The sequence below is a fragment of the Lucilia cuprina genome, chromosome 5, assembly GCF_022045245.1.
Source record: "Lucilia cuprina isolate Lc7/37 chromosome 5, ASM2204524v1, whole genome shotgun sequence".
Taxonomy (NCBI): Eukaryota; Metazoa; Arthropoda; class Insecta; order Diptera; family Calliphoridae; genus Lucilia; species Lucilia cuprina.
The window spans coordinates 47,082,124-47,105,670 of NC_060953.1; the positions used below are offsets into that span (position 1 = coordinate 47,082,124).

At 30.0% G+C, this 23,547-nt stretch overlaps 1 protein-coding gene across 4 annotated transcripts; it reads right to left on the minus strand.

Moving 5' to 3' along the window:
- Window positions 1-537: 537 nt before the first annotated feature.
- Window positions 538-18,104, minus strand: LOC111678672. Of its 4 annotated transcripts, none has more exons than XM_046951461.1 (3): window positions 18,011-18,104; window positions 14,948-17,054; window positions 538-650 (listed from the first exon to the last, which is right to left on the minus strand). In XM_046951461.1, the coding sequence occupies exon 2, from the start codon at window positions 16,305-16,307 to the stop codon at window positions 14,958-14,960; it is 1,350 nt and encodes a 449-aa protein (XP_046807417.1). In that variant the 5' UTR covers window positions 16,308-17,054; window positions 18,011-18,104; the 3' UTR covers window positions 538-650; window positions 14,948-14,957. The 4 variants fall into 4 exon arrangements, with proteins under 4 accessions (XP_046807417.1, XP_046807414.1, XP_046807416.1 ...); XM_046951458.1 differs by having other exon boundaries at window positions 14,948-17,910; window positions 18,011-18,069; XM_046951460.1 differs by having other exon boundaries at window positions 17,529-18,049.
- Window positions 18,105-23,547: the final 5,443 nt, after the last annotated feature.

Genomic DNA, 23,547 nt, shown 5'->3' on the forward strand with positions numbered 1-23,547 from the left:
AACAAGAAAACAAATTTTTAACTTCAAGCTAATAAAATTATTAAATTTTTTTTTTTCAACAAAAAACTAAAAAAAACTTGTTTTAACTATAATTAAACTAATTTAAGTTTTTTTATTTAAAATTTTTTTTCTTCTAATTTTTTGCTTAATTTAAATTTAATTCTCAATCAATACATAAATATAACAACAGCAATAAACTTTTAACTCAAAACATTTAGATTTAGGAAGATTTCTATTCTTAAATCTCTTTTTAACAAAAGTGTACGTATTTTATTTTTTTTTTTGCTTTTTTTTTCTAAGAAAATCTTTAACCAAAGATTTTCAAAAATTAAATTTTTTTTTAAATTTTTTTGCTTTTTTTAAATTATTGTGACAAAATGTTTAACATTTTTATTATTTTTTTTTTTGGTTTAATGCTTTTTTTCATTTATAAAAAATATTTCTCTTTTTTCTGTTGCTTAAAAACGCTTTTGAAAGAAAACTTTGTTTTTCTTTTATTGTGTGTGTGGTTGTGTTGTAATTGTGTGTTTGTTTTTACATAAATATTGTTTTTGTTGTTAAAACATAATTTTAAAAAAAAACTGCTTTTTATTGCAATGCAAATATGCCGGGCTGATGAACTGGACTGTCTTCTTGTAGTAGAGGAATGCCTGCAAATTACAAAAGAAAATTAGCCAAATATTCTTAGATTTTTTCTTGTTTAGCTCAAATACATAAAAAAATAAAACATTATTTTGTTGTTAATATATTTTTTTTATAGTAAAACATACCCAACATTTACTTTATTTAAGAGAGTTCATTTTGTAACGGCTGGGATTTAGGTGGACCCAAAACGTTTTTTTGTTTCTTTGTTTTTCTTACTAATTGTTAGTTTGTTTATAAAAAAAGCTTAATTTTGTTTATTTTCTTAAAAAAAACTTAAAAGTGTTTTATTTGAAAACAAAAAGTTTTATTAAGCTTTTTCTTTAAATTAAAAATTAAATTATAATTTGTTTTTAAATATTTTGTGTTATAACAAAAGCTTAATGTTTTCTATAGTTTGTACTCTAAGCTCATTTAAGCATAATTATAATAAGCTTGAAATATAAACAAATAATTTTCAAATTCATCAATCACTGATCTACAGTGAAGTCAATAACACTATAACTGATCAATAATTAAGACTATAGACTAATCACTAGTCAACACTATAGTCTAAATCATTCTCAAGAGTGTAAACAGATCTAAAGACATGATCATAGTCTGATCTTTATTAAAGACTATATGATGATCTATAGTCAAGGCTATAGACTGACCTATATATATATATATAATATATATATATATATATATAATATATATATATATATATATATATATATATATATAATATATATATATATATATATATATATATATATATATATATATATATATATATATATATATATATATATATATATATATATAAAAACTGATCTATAGTCAATACTATAGACTGATATATAGTCAAGACTAGAAACTGATCTATAGTCAAGATAATAGACTGATCTATAGTCAAGATTATAGACTGATCTACAGTGAAGACTAAAGACAGATCTATAGTCAATATCATAAGTTGATCTAAACTCAAGACTATAGACAGATCTATATATATATATAATATATATATATATATATATATATATATATATATATATATATATATATATATATATATATATATATATATTATATATATATATATATATATATTATATATATAATATATATATATATATATATATATATATATATATATATATATATATATATATATATATATACTGATCTATAGTAAAAACTACAGACTGATCTGTAGACTGATCTATAGTCAATACTATAGACTGATATATAGTCAAGACTAGAAACTGATCTATAGTCAAGATAATAGACTGATCTATAGTCAAGATTATAGACTGATCTACAGTGAAGACTAAAGACAGATCTATAGTCAATATCATAAATTGAACTATACTCAAGACTATAGACAGATCTATAGATAAGACTATAGACTGATCTATAGTCAAGACTATAGACTGATCTATAGTCAAGACCAAAGACTGATCTATAGTCAAGATTATAGATTGATCTATAGTCAAGACTATAGACTGATCTATAGTCAAGACTACAGACTGATCTATAGTCAAGACTATAGACTGATCTATAGTCAAGACTGTAGACTGATCTATAGTCAAGAATATAGACTGATCTATAGTCAAGAATATAGACTGATCAATAGTCAAGACTATAGACTAATCCATAGTCAAGATTATAGACTGATCTATAGTCAAGACTATAGACTAATCTATAGTCAAGACTATAGACTGATTTATAGTCAAGACTATAGACTGATTTATAGTCAAGACTATAGACAGATCTATAGTCAAGACTATAGACTGATATATAGTAAAGAATATAAACTGATTTATAGTCAAGACAATAGACTGATCTATAGTCAATACTATAGACTGATCTATAGTCAAGATTATAAATTGATCTATAGTCAGGACTATAGACTGATCTATAGTCAAGATTATGGACTGATCTTTAGTAAGGACTAAAGACTGATCTATAGTCAAGACCATAGACTGATCTATAGTCAAGACTATAAACTAATCTATAGTCAAGACTATAAACTGATCTATAGTCAATACTATAGACTGATCTATAGTCAACACTATAAACTGATCAAGGCGAGAGAGTAGGATGATCTACAAATAAGAATATGTACTGGTTTATAATTAGGAATATAGTATGATCTTCATTTCAGACTATAAACAGATCTATATCGGCAATAGGCTATAGACTATAGACTGATGAGTATTTAATACTATAGTCTCATAAATAGTGAAGACTATAGACTATTAATAGACAAGATTATAAACTGATCTATAGTCAAGGCTATAGACTGTTCTATAGTTAAGACTATAGACTGATCTATTGTCAATAGTATAGAATGATCAATAGTCAAGACTTTAGACTGATCTATAATAAAGACTATAGACTGATATATAGTTAAGACTGTAGACTAATCTATGGTTAATACTATTCACTGACTTATAGTCAATACTACAGACTGATCTTAATTATGTCGGTATATAGTACAGACTATAGACTGATCTATGAGCAATTCTAATAACTGAAATATAATCACAACTTTAGAGCGATCAATAGTAAAGAAAAAAAATCTATTCACAAAAATACTGTGAAATCTGTGGCGTATGATAAATATTCAAATCTTTAGTATGTAATAAATATCAATCATACGTCGATGAAGCCAGTAAAATCATTAGTTATTGGTAAATTCACAATCAATTTTATGAATTTTTTTACGATTATAAAAACTATATAGATTGTTATTGTAGCAAAATTTATTTAATTGAATCATAAATTAATAATTGCAAGAAGAAGAACTGAATAAATAACAATTTAACACATTTGTTCAATAGTTTCTTAAGTTTATTCTAAGGTCATTGCCCTTACTATTTCAATAACCATTAAATATTTATTTTAATGTCTTTCTTTACAGCCACACCTTTTTGCCATTAAAGTGAAACGACACATCATTGTCAACTACTACTAATACCATATACTTTATAGTCAAGACAATAAGGAATTCTTTGAAACATGTATGAGTGAGTAAATTTATTTTTTTTTTGTTTAAAATGCAAAAAACCTATTAAAAAATAATAAAAATTCTTTAAGCCTTTAGTACTTATATCTCCATATTATCACCCTATTAGTTGGAATTAGGTGTAAAGAAAATATCTTTAACTTAGTTGCTAAAATAGTTTTAAGTTTTAGTACATTTATTATTGCCAAATATCTATCAATTCCAAAATTATTGAAAATAGTAAAGTGTATAGAAAAAAGTCACTATTGATTGTCGGTTTTGAATATTGTGGGAATTTAGTGACTTTGCTGGTAACGATATTTAAGTTTTACTCTGTGTGAGTTGTTTTTGTATTATTTTTCATAATTTTTTTATTTGTTTTTATTTTTAATTTAAATAAATGTTATAATGCAGTCTTGTCTTGACGTGTCGTCATGTCCTAATATTTTATACATGAAGCAAAAGTTATGGTTTTTGTATGTGCAGCAAGCGGGAAGGGTAAATTAGATATGAATGTGCTTTTTAAACTAAAAAAAGTAAATTAATTCAAAACAAAGTTTTCATTTTTACAATAATAATACTTATTTTTTTTTAATTTTTAATTCTTTCTTTTTTAATTCGTTTTTTTATGTGCTCTGTGGCGTATGATTATTTTTTAATTTTATTTATTGAATATCGCTTATACGTCTGTAGAGTTAGTAAAATCAATTAAAAATAGTCCTACTAAATGGACAAAACTGCGATTTATTAAAGAAATATCCTTATTATCACTACATACTGGATTTTTAATATAATACTGAATTTTCAATAAAATCTTGAATTTTATATAAACAACTAACTGGACACTTATATATTGACTTTTTAATTAAATAATGTTTTCTTTGTTTTCGAACAAATAAAAACTTTTCAATAAAACATTAGGATTTCAATTGGGTTTCCAATAGAAATTTGAATTTATAGTAAAATATTGAGTTTTTAAAGAAATACTGTTTTTAAATAAAATATTATTGTACCAATGAAATCTGGTTTTTCAAGAAAATATAAGTTTTTTGTAACAAAAACTCGATTTGAAATGAAGTATTAGTTTTTAAAGAAATACTGTTTTTTTTTTTAACAAATGCTGCTCGTTCATTTAAATATAATTCTGTTTAAAGAACTTTGGTTTATCAATGAAAGATTGTTTGTGAATAAAATACAGTTTTTGTTACAAAATACTGATTTTTTTTAACAAAATAAAGGGTTTTCTTAAAAATACTAGTTTTTCAATAAAATATTGATTTTTTTTAAATAAATTAGCGTTTTTTAGTAAAATATTGTTTTTTCGATAATATATATTTTTTATATAACACTGGTTTTTGATAGAAATACTAGCTTTTCATTGAATTAGAAATTTTTCTTTAAAATCTTTTATTTTTTTAATATTTTTTTATTAAAATAAGTTTTTTTTAAAAGACTAGGTTTTGAATGAAATATTAGTTTTTAAAGAAATACAGTTTTTTCAAATCAAATACATCTTGTTCATTGAAATACTTTATTTTTAATAGAAAAAAAATACTGGTTTTTCATAAAATAATGTTTTTTTTAATAAATTTTAATAAAATATTGGGTTTTCAATATTTTGGTTTTAAATAGAAATACTGTTTTTTACTGAAGTAGAAATTTTGTAATAAAACATTTTTTTACTAAAATACAGTTTTTTTTTAACAAAAAACTGGTTTTTGAATGAAATATTAGTTTTCAAAGAAAAGACTAAATACCAGTTTTTAATAAAATATTGGTTGTTCACTAATATTTTGTTTTTTAATAGAATAACTTGTTTTTCATTGAAGTAGAAATTTTGTAATAAAACATTTTTTTAATAAAATACTGTTTTTTAACAAAAAATTTGGTGTTGAAATAAATTATTAGTTTTCAAAGAAATAAGTATTTTTTGTAAAATATTGTTTTTATACAGTTTCTTTATTAAAATACTGACTTTTCAATAAAATTCAGATTTTTTCATTGAAATACTCATTTTTGAATAAAACATTTGTTTATCTCTAAAATACTGATTTTTTTTTAATTTTTTTTAATACTGGGTTTTCAACGAAATATTGTGATTTTTCAAAGATTTTTCTGTTATATACAGATTTTATAAAAATACTAGTATTTTTTTGAAATACTGGTTTTTCAAGAAATCATTAGTTTATCAATAAAACATTGGGTTTTAATAGAAATGCATTGCATTTTAAAAAATAAAAGTTTGTTTTAAGCTTTTACTAGTTTTCGCAATAAAATACTGGTGTTTCAACAAAAATGGACAATTCATAGAAACTATGGCCAAGAAACATAGTTTCTTAACAATATGTTCCATGTAATAGAGCTTTAAACAGGCTCCGTCATGGTCCAGCTACATTATTTCATACGTCGTATGATTACCATATCAATATATATCTAATACAGATCATTTATACTAGGGTTCAATAAATTGACATTCAAATAATCGAACAATCGACTTTTTGTCGAAAAGTCGAAGTCGACTATTTTCTTCCAAAATCGTCTCTAAAAATCATCTATGAAAAAAGTCGAAAAGTCAACTTTGTAAATTAAAGTCGAAAAAAGTCGAAAAATCGAAAAAGGTCGGAAAAAGTTGGAGAAAGCCGGAAAAAGTCAAAAACGCGTAAAAATCGAAAAGTGGGAAAAATTTATAACAATTTATAAGTTTTCACCGAATTCAGAATCTACATACTTAAATTCATGTTTCTAGGTTCAATACTATAGAAAACTCAAACGAAAAAGTACCAAAAAAACTACCCTTCTCACGAAGGCGAAGGGTATAATAAAAAGTCGACACAGACTGGGCTTGAACTCATTACTTTCCGTCCAAAATTTCATTCCTTTGAATGAAATATGAAAAAAACCGAAAATAGTCGAAAAGTCGAAAATATTCGATAAACGTCAAAAATTAGGAAAAAGTCGAGAAAATTCTAAAAACGTCGAAAAAAGCCGAAAAATCGACTTTTTATAAAATATACTAAAAGTCGACTTTTAACTAAATGCTAAAACTCGTAAAGTCAACTCTTCTTTCAACTATAGAACCCTAATTCTTACGTGTTTGAGTCTTCTGGTTTATTTAACTACTGTTAGTATGATAACGCGTATAATGAGAGGATACACAATATAATGATCACATCTAAACAAAATTAAACAAACGTTTAATGTAGATCTATCGAAGGGTCTTTTAAACTCTGAAACAAACTCTGATTTTTTCAGAGTTTAATAGCAATATTATTCTATCTTTTGTATATCTTACAATGGAAATTTTTTAGGAACTATAGCCAGGAAAAAAGCTACTCAACATCAAAAGTTCACAACTTTAATATAAAATTTTTCATATAAATTTTCATAACAGGCTCAGTTAATGTCCTGCCGCATGGCATTTGGTTTGATGTATACCTTCGGATACAACTTAACCAAAATAAATATTGCCGTATGATTAATATATACATTTATATCTAATACATATCACTCATACGACAATCGTAAAATAGTCTTAAATGATTAAATGTTAAACATTTAATTCTCTTGTAACAACATTAGATGCAAAAATACAAAAAGAAAGTATTATAGAAATTATAGATTTAATCTTGTATCTTTAGTTTAATCATAGAATATCAAACTATATTAACTAGCATATAAATCACACAATTTTTGAGAAAGTGTTCAGAAGATTATTCAACTATCGATTTGAAAAGAAAACAACACAGAATTGATAAAGGAAATTTTAAGTTTTACTTAAAAAGTTAACAAAACAATTGTTAAACTTGATATAAAACTGTCAGCACTACATGCCATTTCAGTGGATATCGTAAACCACATTTCTAGCTTGCAATGAATTCTTATTCGTGTACACACTTTAACACTTCAAATAATGTGTGTATGTGTCTTTCCTCAAAGACATGCAATATGAAGTTATTTCTTTGTTTTTTTTTCCTTTTTGGCATGACATTTTACAATAACAACTAAAACGCAAACGTTGCCACGAATTTTTATACATATTTTAAAATATGTATGCCAATAGCAGCAGTGACAGGCAGCAGCAGCAACGACAAAAACAAAAACAATTTCAATGTCCTTTTTGTTGTTTCAGTTTTTATTGTTGTTACTTAAAACATTTTCTTTTTATTGTTTCCACTGAAATGGCATGTTTTGCAATATAAATATTACCGCATAAATTTGTTTAAAAGATTTGTGCTTTTATTGTTTTTTTTTTTCTTTTTGAAAGGAACAAAAAAAGTACGCAAGTAAATATAGAAATATATTGTCATATAGAATGTGTAGCATTCACATTAATATTTTAAATGCAAAAAACAAAAAAATGTGAGAATAAACAAGTGTTGGGCGTTAAAAAAACGTGGTTATTTCCATCAATTATTATTGAATGAAATGAATTTCGAAATAACAGAGAAAAAAATGCAAAATGCCTTAACTAGCATATTATAAGTTATAGCAGACTCAGCAGAAAATATGCTGAAATAGGACATATGTAGATGTGTTAGTAAAAAAATTTTGTTTAAGCACTTTTAAGAGATATCAAGGTTTTTTCACAAAACATTTTGATTGCACTTTAAAAGAGAAATATTTTGTACTTTTTTAAGTTTTTTTTTTCGGTAGAGTGTATGAACAATTTATAGTTTTTTTTCTGGAATTTAGCTTTTGATTTGTTAAACTATTTGAATTAAATTGATTTGTAGGTTTTTAAATAGTTAGTTAAACTTTTTTTAGTCATATGTGACGTATACTTAATATTTAATGTTTGTCTTATAAAACATATTAATCATACGTCTGGTGTATAGAAAACTTGAAAAAAGTTGAAATTAGTTTAAAATATATAACTTCTAATCCGATTAAGCATAAATATATGCGGAAAATATAGAGAGGATTCTGAAATTTAAGAAAATTTAAATTTCAATCATTTTGCACTTGCGAGTGAGTTAAACTATAAGATTTAAACGTTAAAATTATTTTATATAGAAAATTTTGTGAAGATATGTCTAATAGAAATATTAAAGATTTACATAGCAAAGATATCAGGGATCTTCAGAAAATTGATTTTAACCTATAGACTAACGTTCAGACTGGTGGACAATTAGACTGACACATTTAATTTGAAAAAAAACTCCAAGTGAAGCATAGTGATATGGCAAATGAACGGCGAAGTGCTTTACGTTAACACCCGCCAGTATTGGCCTTATTTCACAGTGGTCGTGTTTAATCAGTACGTGTCTTTCAGTATTGTCTCTTTCCGGTAGAGCATACGTCTACTTTGCAAAAGTACATCAGCTATCTAGTCTCTGACCACTGCTGTGCCGCTGCTTAATTTACAAAAAAACTCTTCGGTTTACAACCACGCAAATGGAATGCCCTCTGTTGAGTTGAGGAAAGCACCTAAGGACGTAATCGTACGAGTCAATCAAATAAGCCGAAGTTTTTGTTCTTAGTTAGTTAGTTTAAAAGGAGGATGTATACACATCAAATCCGAAGAAATACTTTTTGGCCTCTATCGGGCCTATTGTGCGCTCCTTAACCAGTGCCACAGCTGGGAATCGAACCCACCGCCTCCGGTCTACCAAACTAGAACACTAACCTACCGGAGGCCACAAGTTTTTGTTCTTACTCACAGAAAAAACACAATGTTGTAAATCTGGTATAAAAAGAATTTTCCTTCAACATATCACCTGCACATTTCTGACTCATCTTACACATTTACAAGACAGATAGACTCTAAGTATGTGGGCTGATGACATCCAAATTTCGCTTTATTCCTAGTATCACATGTATATCTACCACCACCACACTTCTCATTTATCTAACACATTTAAACGACAGACTCACTCCAGGTTTGCGGGCGAATTAGATCCGAATACAAGTTCACTCATCCAGTATCATATACATTTAACATCATCATCTCATTTTCAACGCTTTGTCCTACAGTCACTCCTCTGAGGGGTAGTTATTCGGCAACAGCATCAAACTTATATCTTGCATCAGTCTTTTAAGAGCCACTAACTCTTCCCGAAATTTTGGTTGTAAAACTTCATTAATTCCGAATAAACCTCAACCAACTGACCAGCCAGGACATAGTCTGTCTAGCAAATGGCCACCAGTAATACCAGATTATGTTGTTCTCTGGTTGGACCCATGTTAAATCATGCAAGAACTAGTCAGGAAGTTAAATGTCATCACCAGTTTATAGTCCCGGTACTGATAGAACCTCTTTGCCCAGGGATTACAATACACCAAGATCATCTTTCACAAGATTGCGAGCATCTATGGTCATTTCAAAGTAAGGGAGTTGAAAACCATACGAATTCGAGAAGTGTTCTTGTTTTTGAATGACTAAAATGCTGCTTTAACACAAATGAAAACTGAATCCGCCAAAGATTATCACGAAGCGTAAGAGATCAAACGTTAAGCACGGCCAAGTATACCGTGTCAGAATGTGTCAAACCTATTCCATTTTGTACAAAAAGTTGTTTTTTTAAGAATTGGTTTGGAAATACTACCTCACCCTTTTTATAGACCAGAACTTGTTCCTTGGAAATACCATTAGTTTAAATTTATAGGGGGCGCTCTCTCTGGTATATACTGAACTGAAGAAAGGGGTATACGACTCAAATGTCAATTATGAGCACTAAAGGTTTATATGGACAACTAACGGGTCCAACGGACAGTACTTTATACACACAGAAAGTGTTATTAAGTCAGTGTGAGCAAAGCTTTTAGAGAATCGCAATTCGTCTAAGTTGACCAAAAGATTAACCTTTTTCCTAAACTCCTTCCCGCTAGACTATTAAGTTAGCCTATGATGAGTCAGTCAGTTAGACTCACACTGAAACTTTACTATTTTATAAAAATAAAATCAAAATACTGCTACTTTTCTTAGACAGATTTTATATTTATATTTTATTTTTTTGTTTATTTAAATGGCGACATATTTCTGCTTTCGTTTCTGCTGGTAGCCTAAACGACTAACAGTCTTCATGGCCTACTCTTTCTTTTTTTTAGTCACTGTGTAGGCCTTTGAAAGCTTGAACTAGTTTGGCTTTTTATAATTACTCACACACACACACACATACACTGACAAGAGGTCAGAGTAATATAAAATTGTTCTATTTAAGTTGTTCACTTAACTTTTCCTTGCTACTCTTTTTTTTTTTGGTATCATTTTTATATATATTTCTTTTTTGTTATATTTTTTATTTTCAACTTGGCCATAAATGGTGTTTGACCTTAATTTGTTTTGTGTTTTTTTTTTTTTTTGTATTTTTTTAATATACATATGTATTTAAGTAGATAAATCTATAGTTATTCATATGTGGCGTATGTGTGATATTATAATAAGTTTATTTTTAATAAATCATACGTCACCATTGTTTATTGTTTTATTATGATAATCAAAGATAATTCAAGGTTGATTAAAGTTATTCTTAGGGAGTTTTTAAGTGTAACATTAGGGAATGATTTTAATATTTTTTAATATTAATAATTATATGAAAAATGTAACATGTAATTAGTTTTGTGGACAATAAGAGGGGGGAATTGTTATGTTTAAGACTTTAAGATATAAACAAACTTTTTTATTGTTTTAAATAGAACTATTTGATTTCATAATACATAGTTCTTTGTAAAGGAAAAAACGTACCTTTATTTTCCCTATGGGCTTGCTTTAGAAAAGTACTATTAAAAGTACCATTTAGTTCCCCTTAAATTGCTTATTATCCAACAATGATCATGTGGACATTTAAGTCAAATTTTGAATAGGGCTTTTTATATGAGCTTGGGTCAAATGAAGCCCTATAATTATAGAGTTCATTAGGGTCATCAAGGCTAGTATTGAACTTGGTTTTGCACGTTTTTGTCGACATACGAGTATATTAAACATAATTATGAACTTAAAAGCCCTATTCGGGTTCAGTTGTATGGGGGCTAGGTAAAATAATGGACTGATGTTAACCATTTTCAACAGACTTCGTCCATTTTCAACCAAAGAAGATCATATGACAAATTTCATTAAATTATTTCCAAATTGCGACCTGTTGTTTGATTACAAGGTTTACAAGCCTTAATCGGGGTTCTGTTGTATAGGAGCTAAGTAAAATAATGGACCGATCTTACCCTCTTTCTATAGGCTTCGTCTCTGGGACAATAGAATAGCATGTACCAAATTTCATTGAATTATCTTCAAAATTGTGACCTGTAGTTTGACATGGACGGACGGACAGACAGACTCATCGAATCAAAAAATGATTCTGAGCCGATACTTAAAGGTGGATATATGACCCATATTATTGTGTGCTACAAACATCAGCACAAACCCAAAATATACATCCAATTTTAAACAAAATTGGATTCTTTTCGCTTCTTTAAAAGTCAATAAACAGTGCTACTTTTGATGTGGTGATTAATGTTATTCTTTTAGAAGTACTTCGTTTTATTTTTGCTGGGTATTTGATATCAGTATCGAATAAAAGTACCAAAAGTGGAAATTTATTATTCAATTTGGCTTTGGCCAATAGAGAAGTGTTATATTGAATTCTATTGGAAACTTATGGGTCAAGCACATCTGGAGATCTGAACCATCTAAGGTGGATTCTCGTTGATGTGCCATTTAGAATGCATTCTCGTGAATACGTCAGTGAAAGCAACGTTATCTGCTTTCAACGGTAGCTTATAATCTTAGGTCTTGGATATGTTGCAAAGCCTATTGAAAACTATTTAGAAATAAGTGTTTGTTAAGTTTTCCTTTATCCGCCTTATATGTAGTTCAGACTTTGTTCAGACCTGTTCGACAACTATTGTTTTCGATCTCTGTTTATCTCTGACTTTAGATCGAGTTATCCAAAATTGACATTATTCCTTGTTGTTCTCAACAAATGATCGTTCCTTTGTCGTGGAGTCCATATGTTGTCAGAAAATTTACAAATTTTAGACTATTCAGGACTCGTGTGTAAAGAATATTCCTCGAATGACTTGTACTGATCCAAAACTAATTCAAATACATGGCAAAGGTATACTTGTGATGTCCTATGACCAATTCATATGTGTATTATTTTGGAATAATTGCAAAACTAATCACTAATAATCCACTACATGGTCCTGCCTTAATAGGATCATGTACTTCATTAATTTTTACAGAAGAGTAGTTTTATAATAACTTTAATGGAATAAGTATTTTAGTAATTTTTTCAAGGATTTTAGAAAAAAAAAAATATTGCTATAATGCAAGTGTCGCTTTGTCCGATAGGTGGCGTTTATAGTTTCTGTCCGATAGATGGCGTCAGAAAATTATGAAACTAAAGCCTCTAATGGGTTTAAACTAAAAACAATCTATATTTCTAGATTTGTGAAAACTATTCCATTGTAGTTTTTGCTTGAAAAAGTAGTATTTCAGGAAAACCTTAATAAAGTTAATTTTAATTTTTTGTCCGGTAGGTGGCGTTTATAGTTTCTGACCGACAGATGGCACCTGAATACTATGAAGCTAAAGACTCTAATGGGTTTAATTTAAAAAAAGGATATATATTTCTAGGGTTGTGAGAACTATTCCATTGTAGTTATTGCCTTCCCCCCGGGGGCATGTTACCATGGCGAAGACCTCCGCCTTGGTGTTATTGCAACCCCGGGGTATAAAGAGGGTCCAATACCTCCAGTCTGACCGGGACTGAAAAATTGGTTGTCTCAGTCTACTGCTTGGCTTAGTCCTTGCATAGATTACCAGAGGTCTGACCAGAGCACCGCATAATCTGGTACTACGGTTGGCCAGTTGCCCGCAGGACTATGTCCTGGCTGGTCAGTTGGTTGAGGTTCCTTCGGGATCCACGTAGTGGCTGTTGGTTGAACCCAAATTCGCGGGAAGAGAATAAGTGGCGGTTAAAAGACTGATGCATGATAATAGTCAATATTTCGGGATAAGGTTCGGTGCTGTTGCCGAAAATCAACAGATACCCCACAGAGGAGTGACTGTGGGACTAAGCGTTGGAAATGGGTTGGGGTCAATTGTATATGATACGGAATGAATGTAGAGGTATGCGGGACTCATCCATCCGTATACCTAAATGAATGTGTTGTATGTTTTTCTCTTTGAATGTGTCGGATAAATGAGATGTGTGCTGGGTTGAATGATGATGGATGAAAGGTATCATATACAAGTGATACCAATTAATTTTCCTTCCTTGTCCATATATGTTCAGAGTTTACTCTGTTCATATACGACTTGCCACAGCGTGTCACTGTGAGTAAGAACTATGTCTACGGCTTATTGATGGATAGTGCTTCGGTCCACCGGTTACGTCTCTAGGTGCTGTTGCCGAATCAACAGAGCAATAGTAGTGTGGTTGTTTTACAACGTGACTACTTTGGCAAGAGATTAGATAGCTCGAGTACTCCAGCAAAGTACTTGCGCATGGTACCGGTCATAGCCAATGTGTAAAAATTGCCACCTGCGTCTTCATTGAAGACAAAGGGGCGATGGTAGACCGTTCTCAAGTCTACCCTGTGGATGAAAAAGACCACCGTTAGACAGTCTGTAGTTATTGCCTGAAAAAGCAGTATTTCAGGAAAATCTTTTCTTAAATAAGAACTTGACAAAACAGAGCAAATAAGTGTTCTTTTTAATTTGCAATTCTCTCTAAGAAGCTATTTTAATAAAATATTAAATTGTTATAAAATCAAAAAGTTTTCGCAAAAAGTGTAACTAAATAAAGCAAGTCCTAAACAAGGACTTAGTGAAAATAACGGGAAGCGCTGAGTTAAATTATAAGAAAAAAAGCTTAATTGAAAATCTAAAGCAAACTATTTTGAAATTCTAAAAAAGCTAAACTAACCATAAGTGGCAGGAAGTTAAGACAAGTTGCAAACATTTTTCTTTAAAGCACCAACAAAAAAATTGTAATAAACAAATTAAAAATTTCAACTTAAACAATAATAAATATAACAATCAAATGTTTGCAACAAAACAAAAAAAAGATTTATTAAAACTTTTTTTCTTTAAATAACAACCAGGCCACCTTAGTATTTTTACACATACACACTGATAAGCGCGCACACACACATATACACACATACGCAAGAATGTGTGACACAATATTGTATTTAGTATTTGTAAATTTGTATTAAAACCTATAAAAATGTAAAAGTAAACCACTGGGGCTATGATATTATTAATAATTTTTTGTAAATTGTTAAAAGTTTATAAATATAAAAAAACAGTTTATAGAGTAAAAAAAAAGGAATACAATCAAAATAGTAATAGTTTTCAATTTTCAATCTTACGTGACGGATCTCATAGAGCCATAACTTCATCCCCACCACCGCCAACACCACCATTATCTTCCATACCCTGATCTAAGGCATTCTTCGATAATATCGTATCGGTATCGACACAACCCTTAAAACGCATCTTAGCATCATCACCCACATAAACGGTCTTCTGACACAGCAGCAGCACCAGACACGAAACCACAAACAACACGGACGGCACTACTGAGGCAACCACAAACTGACGATATGTCACCTCTAGATTGAAACGAGCGACAACAATGTCCTTCTTATTGGGCGAATAGTAACAAGGAAAACGGGCGCGGGCATTATGATCACTGCCATCGCGTCCGAAATCCTTGAGAAACTCCTTACACTCATCCATGAGCGTGTTGACACAGCCCTCGAGATTGATCATAAGTTTCGATTCATTTGATATGGTTAGATCAATGTCGGGCGGAGCGATCTCCGGCACAAGAGTGGCCACAGATATATGCAAATGACTCAGATAAGTGAAATTCGTAAGATCCGTTAGTAAATTGTGGTCCAATGTAGAACCGTTAACACAGTCGACGGCATCCACACGATCGGACGAGGTTCTAATGAAATAGCAGGAGGCCATCACCACATTATCCTCGGTATCGGTCCACACTTCCTCATCGGTGTCAGCATTAATGGCAGTTTGACACTGAGAAAGATGGACCTTATCACCGCTGAGTATGACCACATTCTTGTTGCGTGTTGGTATATCGACACAGCGACGATCGCAATTATAGGGCGTGCGAATTTTACGACATGTACCCCTATTACACGAGAATAGACCCGATATATCCATACAGTTGATCTTCCCTCTGCGACCCGAACACTTAACCGGCGAATCACTATTCTTGAACACACACTCAAATGCATCCGTTATATTGAGACACTGGCCGGCGGTACAATTAAATGTACCCGTCAAATTCTTACACTCATCATTAATGCAACGCGCCTTATCGGCGCTATCCTGATCGATGCCATAACACGTCTTATTCGCCGAATTCGTGCAATTCTGGAAGGATAGATTTGTGCCATTGTTGCGTAAGTTAACAAAGATCTGTATACAGGCGCCCGAGGTTTTGCTCAGGCACCACTCACCACAGGAGCCCCAGTCACAATTCTCCTTGTTGACGGCTCTTGTGGTCGTACACATGACGGGCGTCTGATCGATGCCACTTTTAAACGCTCGTGTGGAGGGCATATAAATGGCTACCGTAAGATAAACTAAGGCTACCGAACTTAATACCAAAGTCATTTGACATACACAAATAGTGCCACATATTCTTTGATCTTGTGGTGGTACAATTAAATCTTCACTCGGAACTTTTTTCTTGCCCATTCTAAGGGAGTTTTTTTTTTTTTTTTGTTCTTTTGCTTTTTGTTGCTGTGGTTGCTGCGATTGCTGTGTTGCGGTGCTTTTAAGATTAAGGAGCTTGTTAGTTGAGTAGGAGGTGAGCTTAAAAGGGTTGTGCTGCTGCTGTTGTTGTTGGAAGTTGTACTTTAAAGTTTGTTATTAAATTAATTATTAGTTTAATTGAATGTTGATTGTTTGTTGTTGTTGTTATTATGAAAATTCCATTTTGACTTTTGTTGTTGCTATGATGAGGTTTTCTTTTACTGCTACTTTTTTTTTGCTTTTTCTTTTAAGAAATTTCCATAATTCTTTTAAGAGGATTTTGATTTTTTTTCTCTAGAGAGATTTATTGATTGTGAATGTTGAAGATTTCTGCTAAAATGTAGGTTGCTGTTCTATATATATATATAAACTATATGAAATTTAAGTTTTCGTGTTGGTTTTTAATGGCTGGCCCCTTTTTCCCCTCTGTTTAACTGCTGCTCTTGTGCTGCTGCTTTTTTTGGGTTTTAGGTTTTAATGATGATTTACATTTAAGGTTAATTTTGCTGTATGCAGCACACACACGTTTTCTTTGATTTTTTTTCTATTCTTTAGCTGCCTTTGACTTGTGAGAAAGATTATATAACTTTACAATACATTTTCTTTTGATTCTATGAATTAATTTTCTTTTGTTTTTTATTATTTTCGGTTGTACTTTGTTTTTTTTTAATGTTTTTATTTTGTCTAAAACTTTTGTATAAGAAAAAGAAATTTCTTTAAACTAAATTTTATTGATTTTTATAAAATTGTCGTTTTTGTTTTTTTGCAAAACACTGTCATCTACTTAAATGCACCACCATTAACTATATGTCAAAACACACTTAAAAAAATGCAATATGGTGAATCATTTACAAAAATTTTCTAATTTTCTTTTAAAATTTGGAAAAAAATTAAAATTTATTTTTAAGCCAATTTCACCATTTAGAAAAACGTATTTATTCCCCCCCACCAACGCACCTACTAATGAACACTTTTTTTTGTATAAAATTTTAAACTCTTTTTTTTTTCTTCTAATTTAAATTAAAATTTTTTTGTAATATTTTTTTTTTTTTAATTTATTTTATATATTGTTTCAACTGCCTGTAAGTGTCCAACTCGTTTGATGTTGTGTTGTATAGTTTTAGCAGGAAAAACGTTGAATCTTCTTTTGGTTATTTTTTATACCTTAAACTTCGTCATCGTTTTTGTTTCGTTGTTGTTTTTATTATTATATATTTTTTTTCTTAAATATTGTTTTTTTTTTTGTATTTATAACATTTTCTCTGTACTTTAGCTCTGTGTTTATTGCATAAAACAGTTTAAGTCTATTTTTATTATTGGTAGTAGTGATTTTTCGCCTTTTTTATAAATGTTCGTATTTTTACAATTCGTACACTCTTTTTGCCAAAATCTGCTTTAAAGCGCAAGCGCTTTATTTTTGCTTCAACAAGAAAAACAGAAACCTCACTTAACACTTTTTCTCTGTGCGTGTGTGTGTGTTTGTAGATTTTCGTTAAAAATCAATAGCAACAACGTGTTTTAGCTCTTTTACAACAAAAATCTAAATCTAACAAATAATAAATTTCTATTAATTGTTTCTTTTTTAATAGTTATGCCTCTAATTTCTTGACACAATTGCAAATTGTAGAAAAAAATTTCTTAATTACCGTTTTAATTTCTAATGTTTGGTTAACATATTATACTCTATCCTAAGTCTTTTTTGAAAATGAAATGTTTAAAAAAAAATATTAAAAAACAACCAACCTGTATTGTGCCTAAAACAGAAAGACAGACTTATCAATAAACTTTAAACAACTTTTTAAAATGTGCAAAAAAATTGTTTATTTGTTTTGTTTAATTTATTAACTTTTGTTCGTTATCAGTTTATTTTGAATAGAAAATTTAAAATACTTCAAGCTAAAGCGAATAAGTTATGCTCTTTAAATGTCTGGAAATATTTAAAATTTAATTATTTTTAAGCCAAAAAAAAAAAAAAAACAAAACTTCAAAAGAAGCGAAAAAGAAGTGGAATTTACTACATGGAAGTTCTGAATAATACCTGAGGAAGTAATGATTTTAAAACAAGCTTGTCATAAGATTTTGTGATTTTGATTCCAAAATCACTTCATCTGAAGTCATTCTAAAAAAGTAATATTTATGTGAATTGTAATCTCATATTTGATTCCAAAAGAACTTCCAAAGAAGCGTAAAAGAAGTAGATTAAGAGACCTTTACACGATCACACTTTGTGTACGTAAAGTCAAATGAAATTCCTCCGTATGACAGAAAATAGAGTAATATTCGTATAATTTATATTCACATGATTAATTCTTGACCTAAGAAGAAGTCAGTCACTTAATAGATTACAAAACGCATAGGTTTGTATCCACTATCTCGCATACAAATGAGATACTAGAGTGACGATTATCGTCACCCTCGTTTACAAAGAATACATTTGTAAGCAAGGACGAATTAAGGGCCCTTGACACGATCACACTTTACGTACGCAAAGTCTAATGAAAAAGTTAAATAAAATTCCATAAAAATGACAAAAAAGAGAGTAAAAGTTTTATGACTTCTAAATTTTTGGTTTACCCGATTGGTATAAAACAATAACAAAGTATGTTTTTCTTTACTCCTTTTTGTTTACGTAAAAATACATACCTGATCTCATGCGACTTGCTTGTTTATAAAATCAAATTTCAAATTTTCCATTCGTATTAGACCATCCCATCACTGTCTTCTTCGGATGCAGAGATCATGTTAAATTCCCATATTTCCTCTTCATTGCATAGTTTTAAAGTATATTCCTTTTCCTCGACATATTCTTTAAAGGGTTATAGGATGTGAAAAAGCTTTACGTGAACACCTACAATGACGGGCTTATTTTACGGTGATATTTTCCATTCATTAGATGATCTTATATTTCTAGTCAAAACCATCCGTTTGTGTATCTTACACGTATTTAGCAGTATGTGTATATGGTCTGTCCATGCACAAACATTTTGCACAAGTACACAGAGAGAAAAAACCGGTAGAAAATCAATGGTCAACGGTTAACGAATGTGTATTAAATTAAAAAAAAATCTCCCAGTTATAATTTTGACATCCACCGTTATAGTCATTTCACTTACGCTTTATGTCACTTCAGCAATGCATTGTTGCGACTTCCACAACGAATCGTTGTCATTTCGATAAGGTTTTGTTCACTACATAGCGTATTTTTATATTTTTTTGTTGATTTGCGAACTATCCGTGCTTATATTGACAACTGATGTTATGGGGAAATTATAAACACTTTCGTGTCAATTTGCTACCAGGCGTGTATAATTTTAAAACTTTTTTCCTCTATATACTTGAACCAACTAGTCTTTTGCAAAAGTAACAACGTTGTGGAATGACAGATATCATAAGTCAAGGTCAATCAAATCTCAAGAAGGAAAAAGGCAAGCACTTGTTTTAGAAGAGACGCAAAACAGGCTCGATAGTGGCCTAGGTGTATTTCTCCGGAATTGATGAACTATACATTCTCCTATCAACCTAGCTGCCTACCTATAAAAACTCACCCTTAAATTCTTTAAACTGTTTGACAATAATTATTAAAGTGGCCACAAGATCCTACTGTGATAAGCATTAAGCATATTTAACCACACTGAACTGAACCATAAAGAAAAATATTAAAGATTATATTCCACTCAACACCGCCAACATCTCACTCAGTTTGCATCCACCACTTCAACCGTCACACCTTAAAAACACAAGCTATTTTACTTTAAGCTAATTTACAAGAGGTTTTGTTTATAAAAGTACTTTTTCTTAAAGTACTTTTCCTTAAAGTTCTTTTTGTATAAATTTTTAAATTTCTAAAAAGCAATTCCAAAAACAATTTAAGTACATTTTGGACAATTACTTTCTGTTATAGTACAATACCTAGCGTACGTCTACTTTTTAAAGTCCAATAGTACTTTTTTAAAAGTATTTTTTTATAAGTTTTCACATAATTTTTTTTTTTAATTTTTAATAGTTTCAAAAATATAATTATTTCACTGTAGCGTATTCATCATTGTAGACCACTAAGGTTATCACTTAAAAATAAAAAATATATATATTTGTGTAATTTAACAAATTCACATACATTTTTTTCTTGTCAGTCTAACACTTAATGTACGTATAATAAATTAAAAACAAAATAAATGTTTGATAATAAATTATTTAAATAAATTAAGGCGTATTAAAAGCAAATTAAATATTTTATTCGGTATACTTTAAGTTTAAAGGTGGTTGTGAATATTAATAGTGATTACACTCGTGGAAAAGGAATTGTGAAAATAGTTTTAAATAACTTTTGTTATAATTATGCGTGTGGAGAAATGCGCTATTTATAACTATGTAACAAACTTGTTTGTGTATTTTAAATTAAAAAAAAAATTACGTTAACAGTAAGAGTATTTAGAAGGTTTTAATAAAAAGTTAATTTAGGTGAAAATGGAATTTTTAGTTAAAAACTGAATATATATTTGATATTTTGTTAAAAGTTTAAAAACGAAATCGAATTTTTGATGCGATATTAACATTTTTTGTCAAAAAATTTAATTATTAGTGAAAATTTAAAATTTTTTAACTAGAAGTAACTAACTAGAACTAGTACAGAAATAGAATAGAACTTGTAAGGAACCAGGACAGAACTAGAACAGCACTAAAACAAAACTAGAATAGAAACAAAACTAGAACAGACTAGAACAGAACTAGAACAGAACTAGAACAGAACTAGAACAGAACTAGAACAGAACTAGAACAGAACTAGAACAGAACTAGAACAGAACTAGAACAGAACTAGAACAGAACTAGAACAGAACTAGAACAGAACTAGAACAGAACTAGAACAGAACTAGAACAGAACTAGAACAGAACTAGAACAGAACTAGAACAGAACTAGAACAGAACTAGAACAGAACTAGAACAGAACTAGAAGTAGACGGAACTAGAGCAGAACTAGAACAGAACTAGAACAGAACTAGAACAGAACTAGAAAAGAACTAGAACAGAACTAGAACAGAACTAGAACTAGACGGAACTAGAACAGAACTAGAACAGAACTAGAACAGAACTAGAACAGAACTAGAAAAGAACTAGAACAGAACTAGAACAGAACTAGAACAGAACTAGAACTAGAACAGAACTGGAACAGAACTAGAACAGAACTAGAACAGAACTAGAACAGAACTAGAATAGAACTAGAACAGAACTAGAACTTACTAGAACAGAACTAGAACAGAACTAGAACAGAACTAGAACAGAACTAGAACAGAACTAGAACAGAACTAGAACAGAACTAGAACAGAACTAGAACAGAACTAGAACAGAACTAGAACAGAACTAGAACAGAACTAGAACAGAACTAGAACTTACTAGAACAGAACTAGAACAGAACTAGAACAGAACTAGAACAGAACTAGAACAGAACTAGAACAGAACTAGAACAGAACTAGAACAGAACTAGAACAGAACTAGAACAGAACTAGAACAAAACTAGAACAGAACTAGAACAGAACTAGAACAGAACTAGAACAGAACTAGAACAGAACTAGAACAGAACTAGAACAGAACTAGAACAGAACTAGAACAGAACTAGAACAGAACTAGAACAGAACTAGACAGAACTAGAACAGAACTAGAACAGAACTAGAACAGAACTAGAACAGAACTAGAACAGAACTAGAACAGAACTAGAACAGAACTAGAATAGAACTAGAACAGAACTAGAACTAGAACAGAACAGAACAGAACAGAACAGAACAGAACAGAACAGAACAGAACTAGAACTAGAACTAGAACTAGAACAGAACTAGAACAGAACTATAACAAAACTAGAACTAGAACAGAACTAGAACACAACAGAACTAGAACAGAACTAGAACAGAACAGAACTAGAAGAGAACTAGAAGAGAACTAGAACATAACTGAACTAGAACTGAACTAGAACTGAACTAGAACTGAACTAGAACTGAACTAGAACTGAACTAGAACTGAACTAGAACTGAACTAGAACTGAACTAGAACTGAACTAGAACTGAACTAGAACTGAACTAGAACTGAACTAGAACTGAACTAGAACTGAACTAGAACTGAACTAGAACTGAACTAGAACTGAACTAGAACTGAACTAGAACTGAACTAGAACTGAACTAGAACTGAACTAGAACTGAACTAGAACTGAACTAGAACTGAACTAGAACTGAACTAGAACTGAACTAGAACTGAACTAGAACTGAACTAGAACTGAACTAGAACTGAACTAGAACTGAACTAGAACTGAACTAGAACTGAACTAGAACTGAACTAGAACTGAACTAGAACTGAACTAGAACTGAACTAGAACTGAACTAGAACTGAACTAGAACTGAACTAGAACTGAACTAGAACTGAACTAGAACTGAACTAGAACTGAACTAGAACTGAACTAGAACTGAACTAGAACTGAACTAGAACTGAACTAGAACTGAACTAGAACTGAACTAGAACTGAACTAGAACTGAACAGAACTGAACTAAAACTGAACTAAAACTGAACTGAACTAGAACTAAACTAGAACTGAACTAGAACTAAACTAAAACTGAACTAGAACTGAACTAGAACTGAACTAGAACTGAACTAGAACTGAACTAGAACTGAACTAGAACTGAACTAGAACTGAACTAGAACTGAACTAGAACTGAACTAGAACTGAACTAGAACTGAACTAGAACTGAACTAGAACTGAACTAGAACTGAACTAGAACTGAACTAGAACTGAACTAGAACTAGAACTGAACTAGAACTGAACTAGAACTGAACTAGAACTGAACTAGAACTGAACTAGAACTGAACTAGAACTGAACTAGAACTGAACTAGAACTGAACTAGAACTGAACTAGAACTGAACTAGAACTGAACTAGAACTGAACTAGAACTGAACTAGAACTGAACTAGAACTGAACTAGAACTGAACTAGAACTGAACTAGAACTGAACTAGAACTGAACTAGAACTGAACTAGAACTGAACTAGAACTGAACTAGAACTGAACTAGAACTGAACTAGAACTGAACTAGAACTGAACTAGAACTGAACTAGAACTGAACTAGAACTGAACTAGAACTGAACTAGAAAAAACTGAACTAGAACTAAAAGAACTGAACTAGAACTGAACTAGAACTGAACTAGAA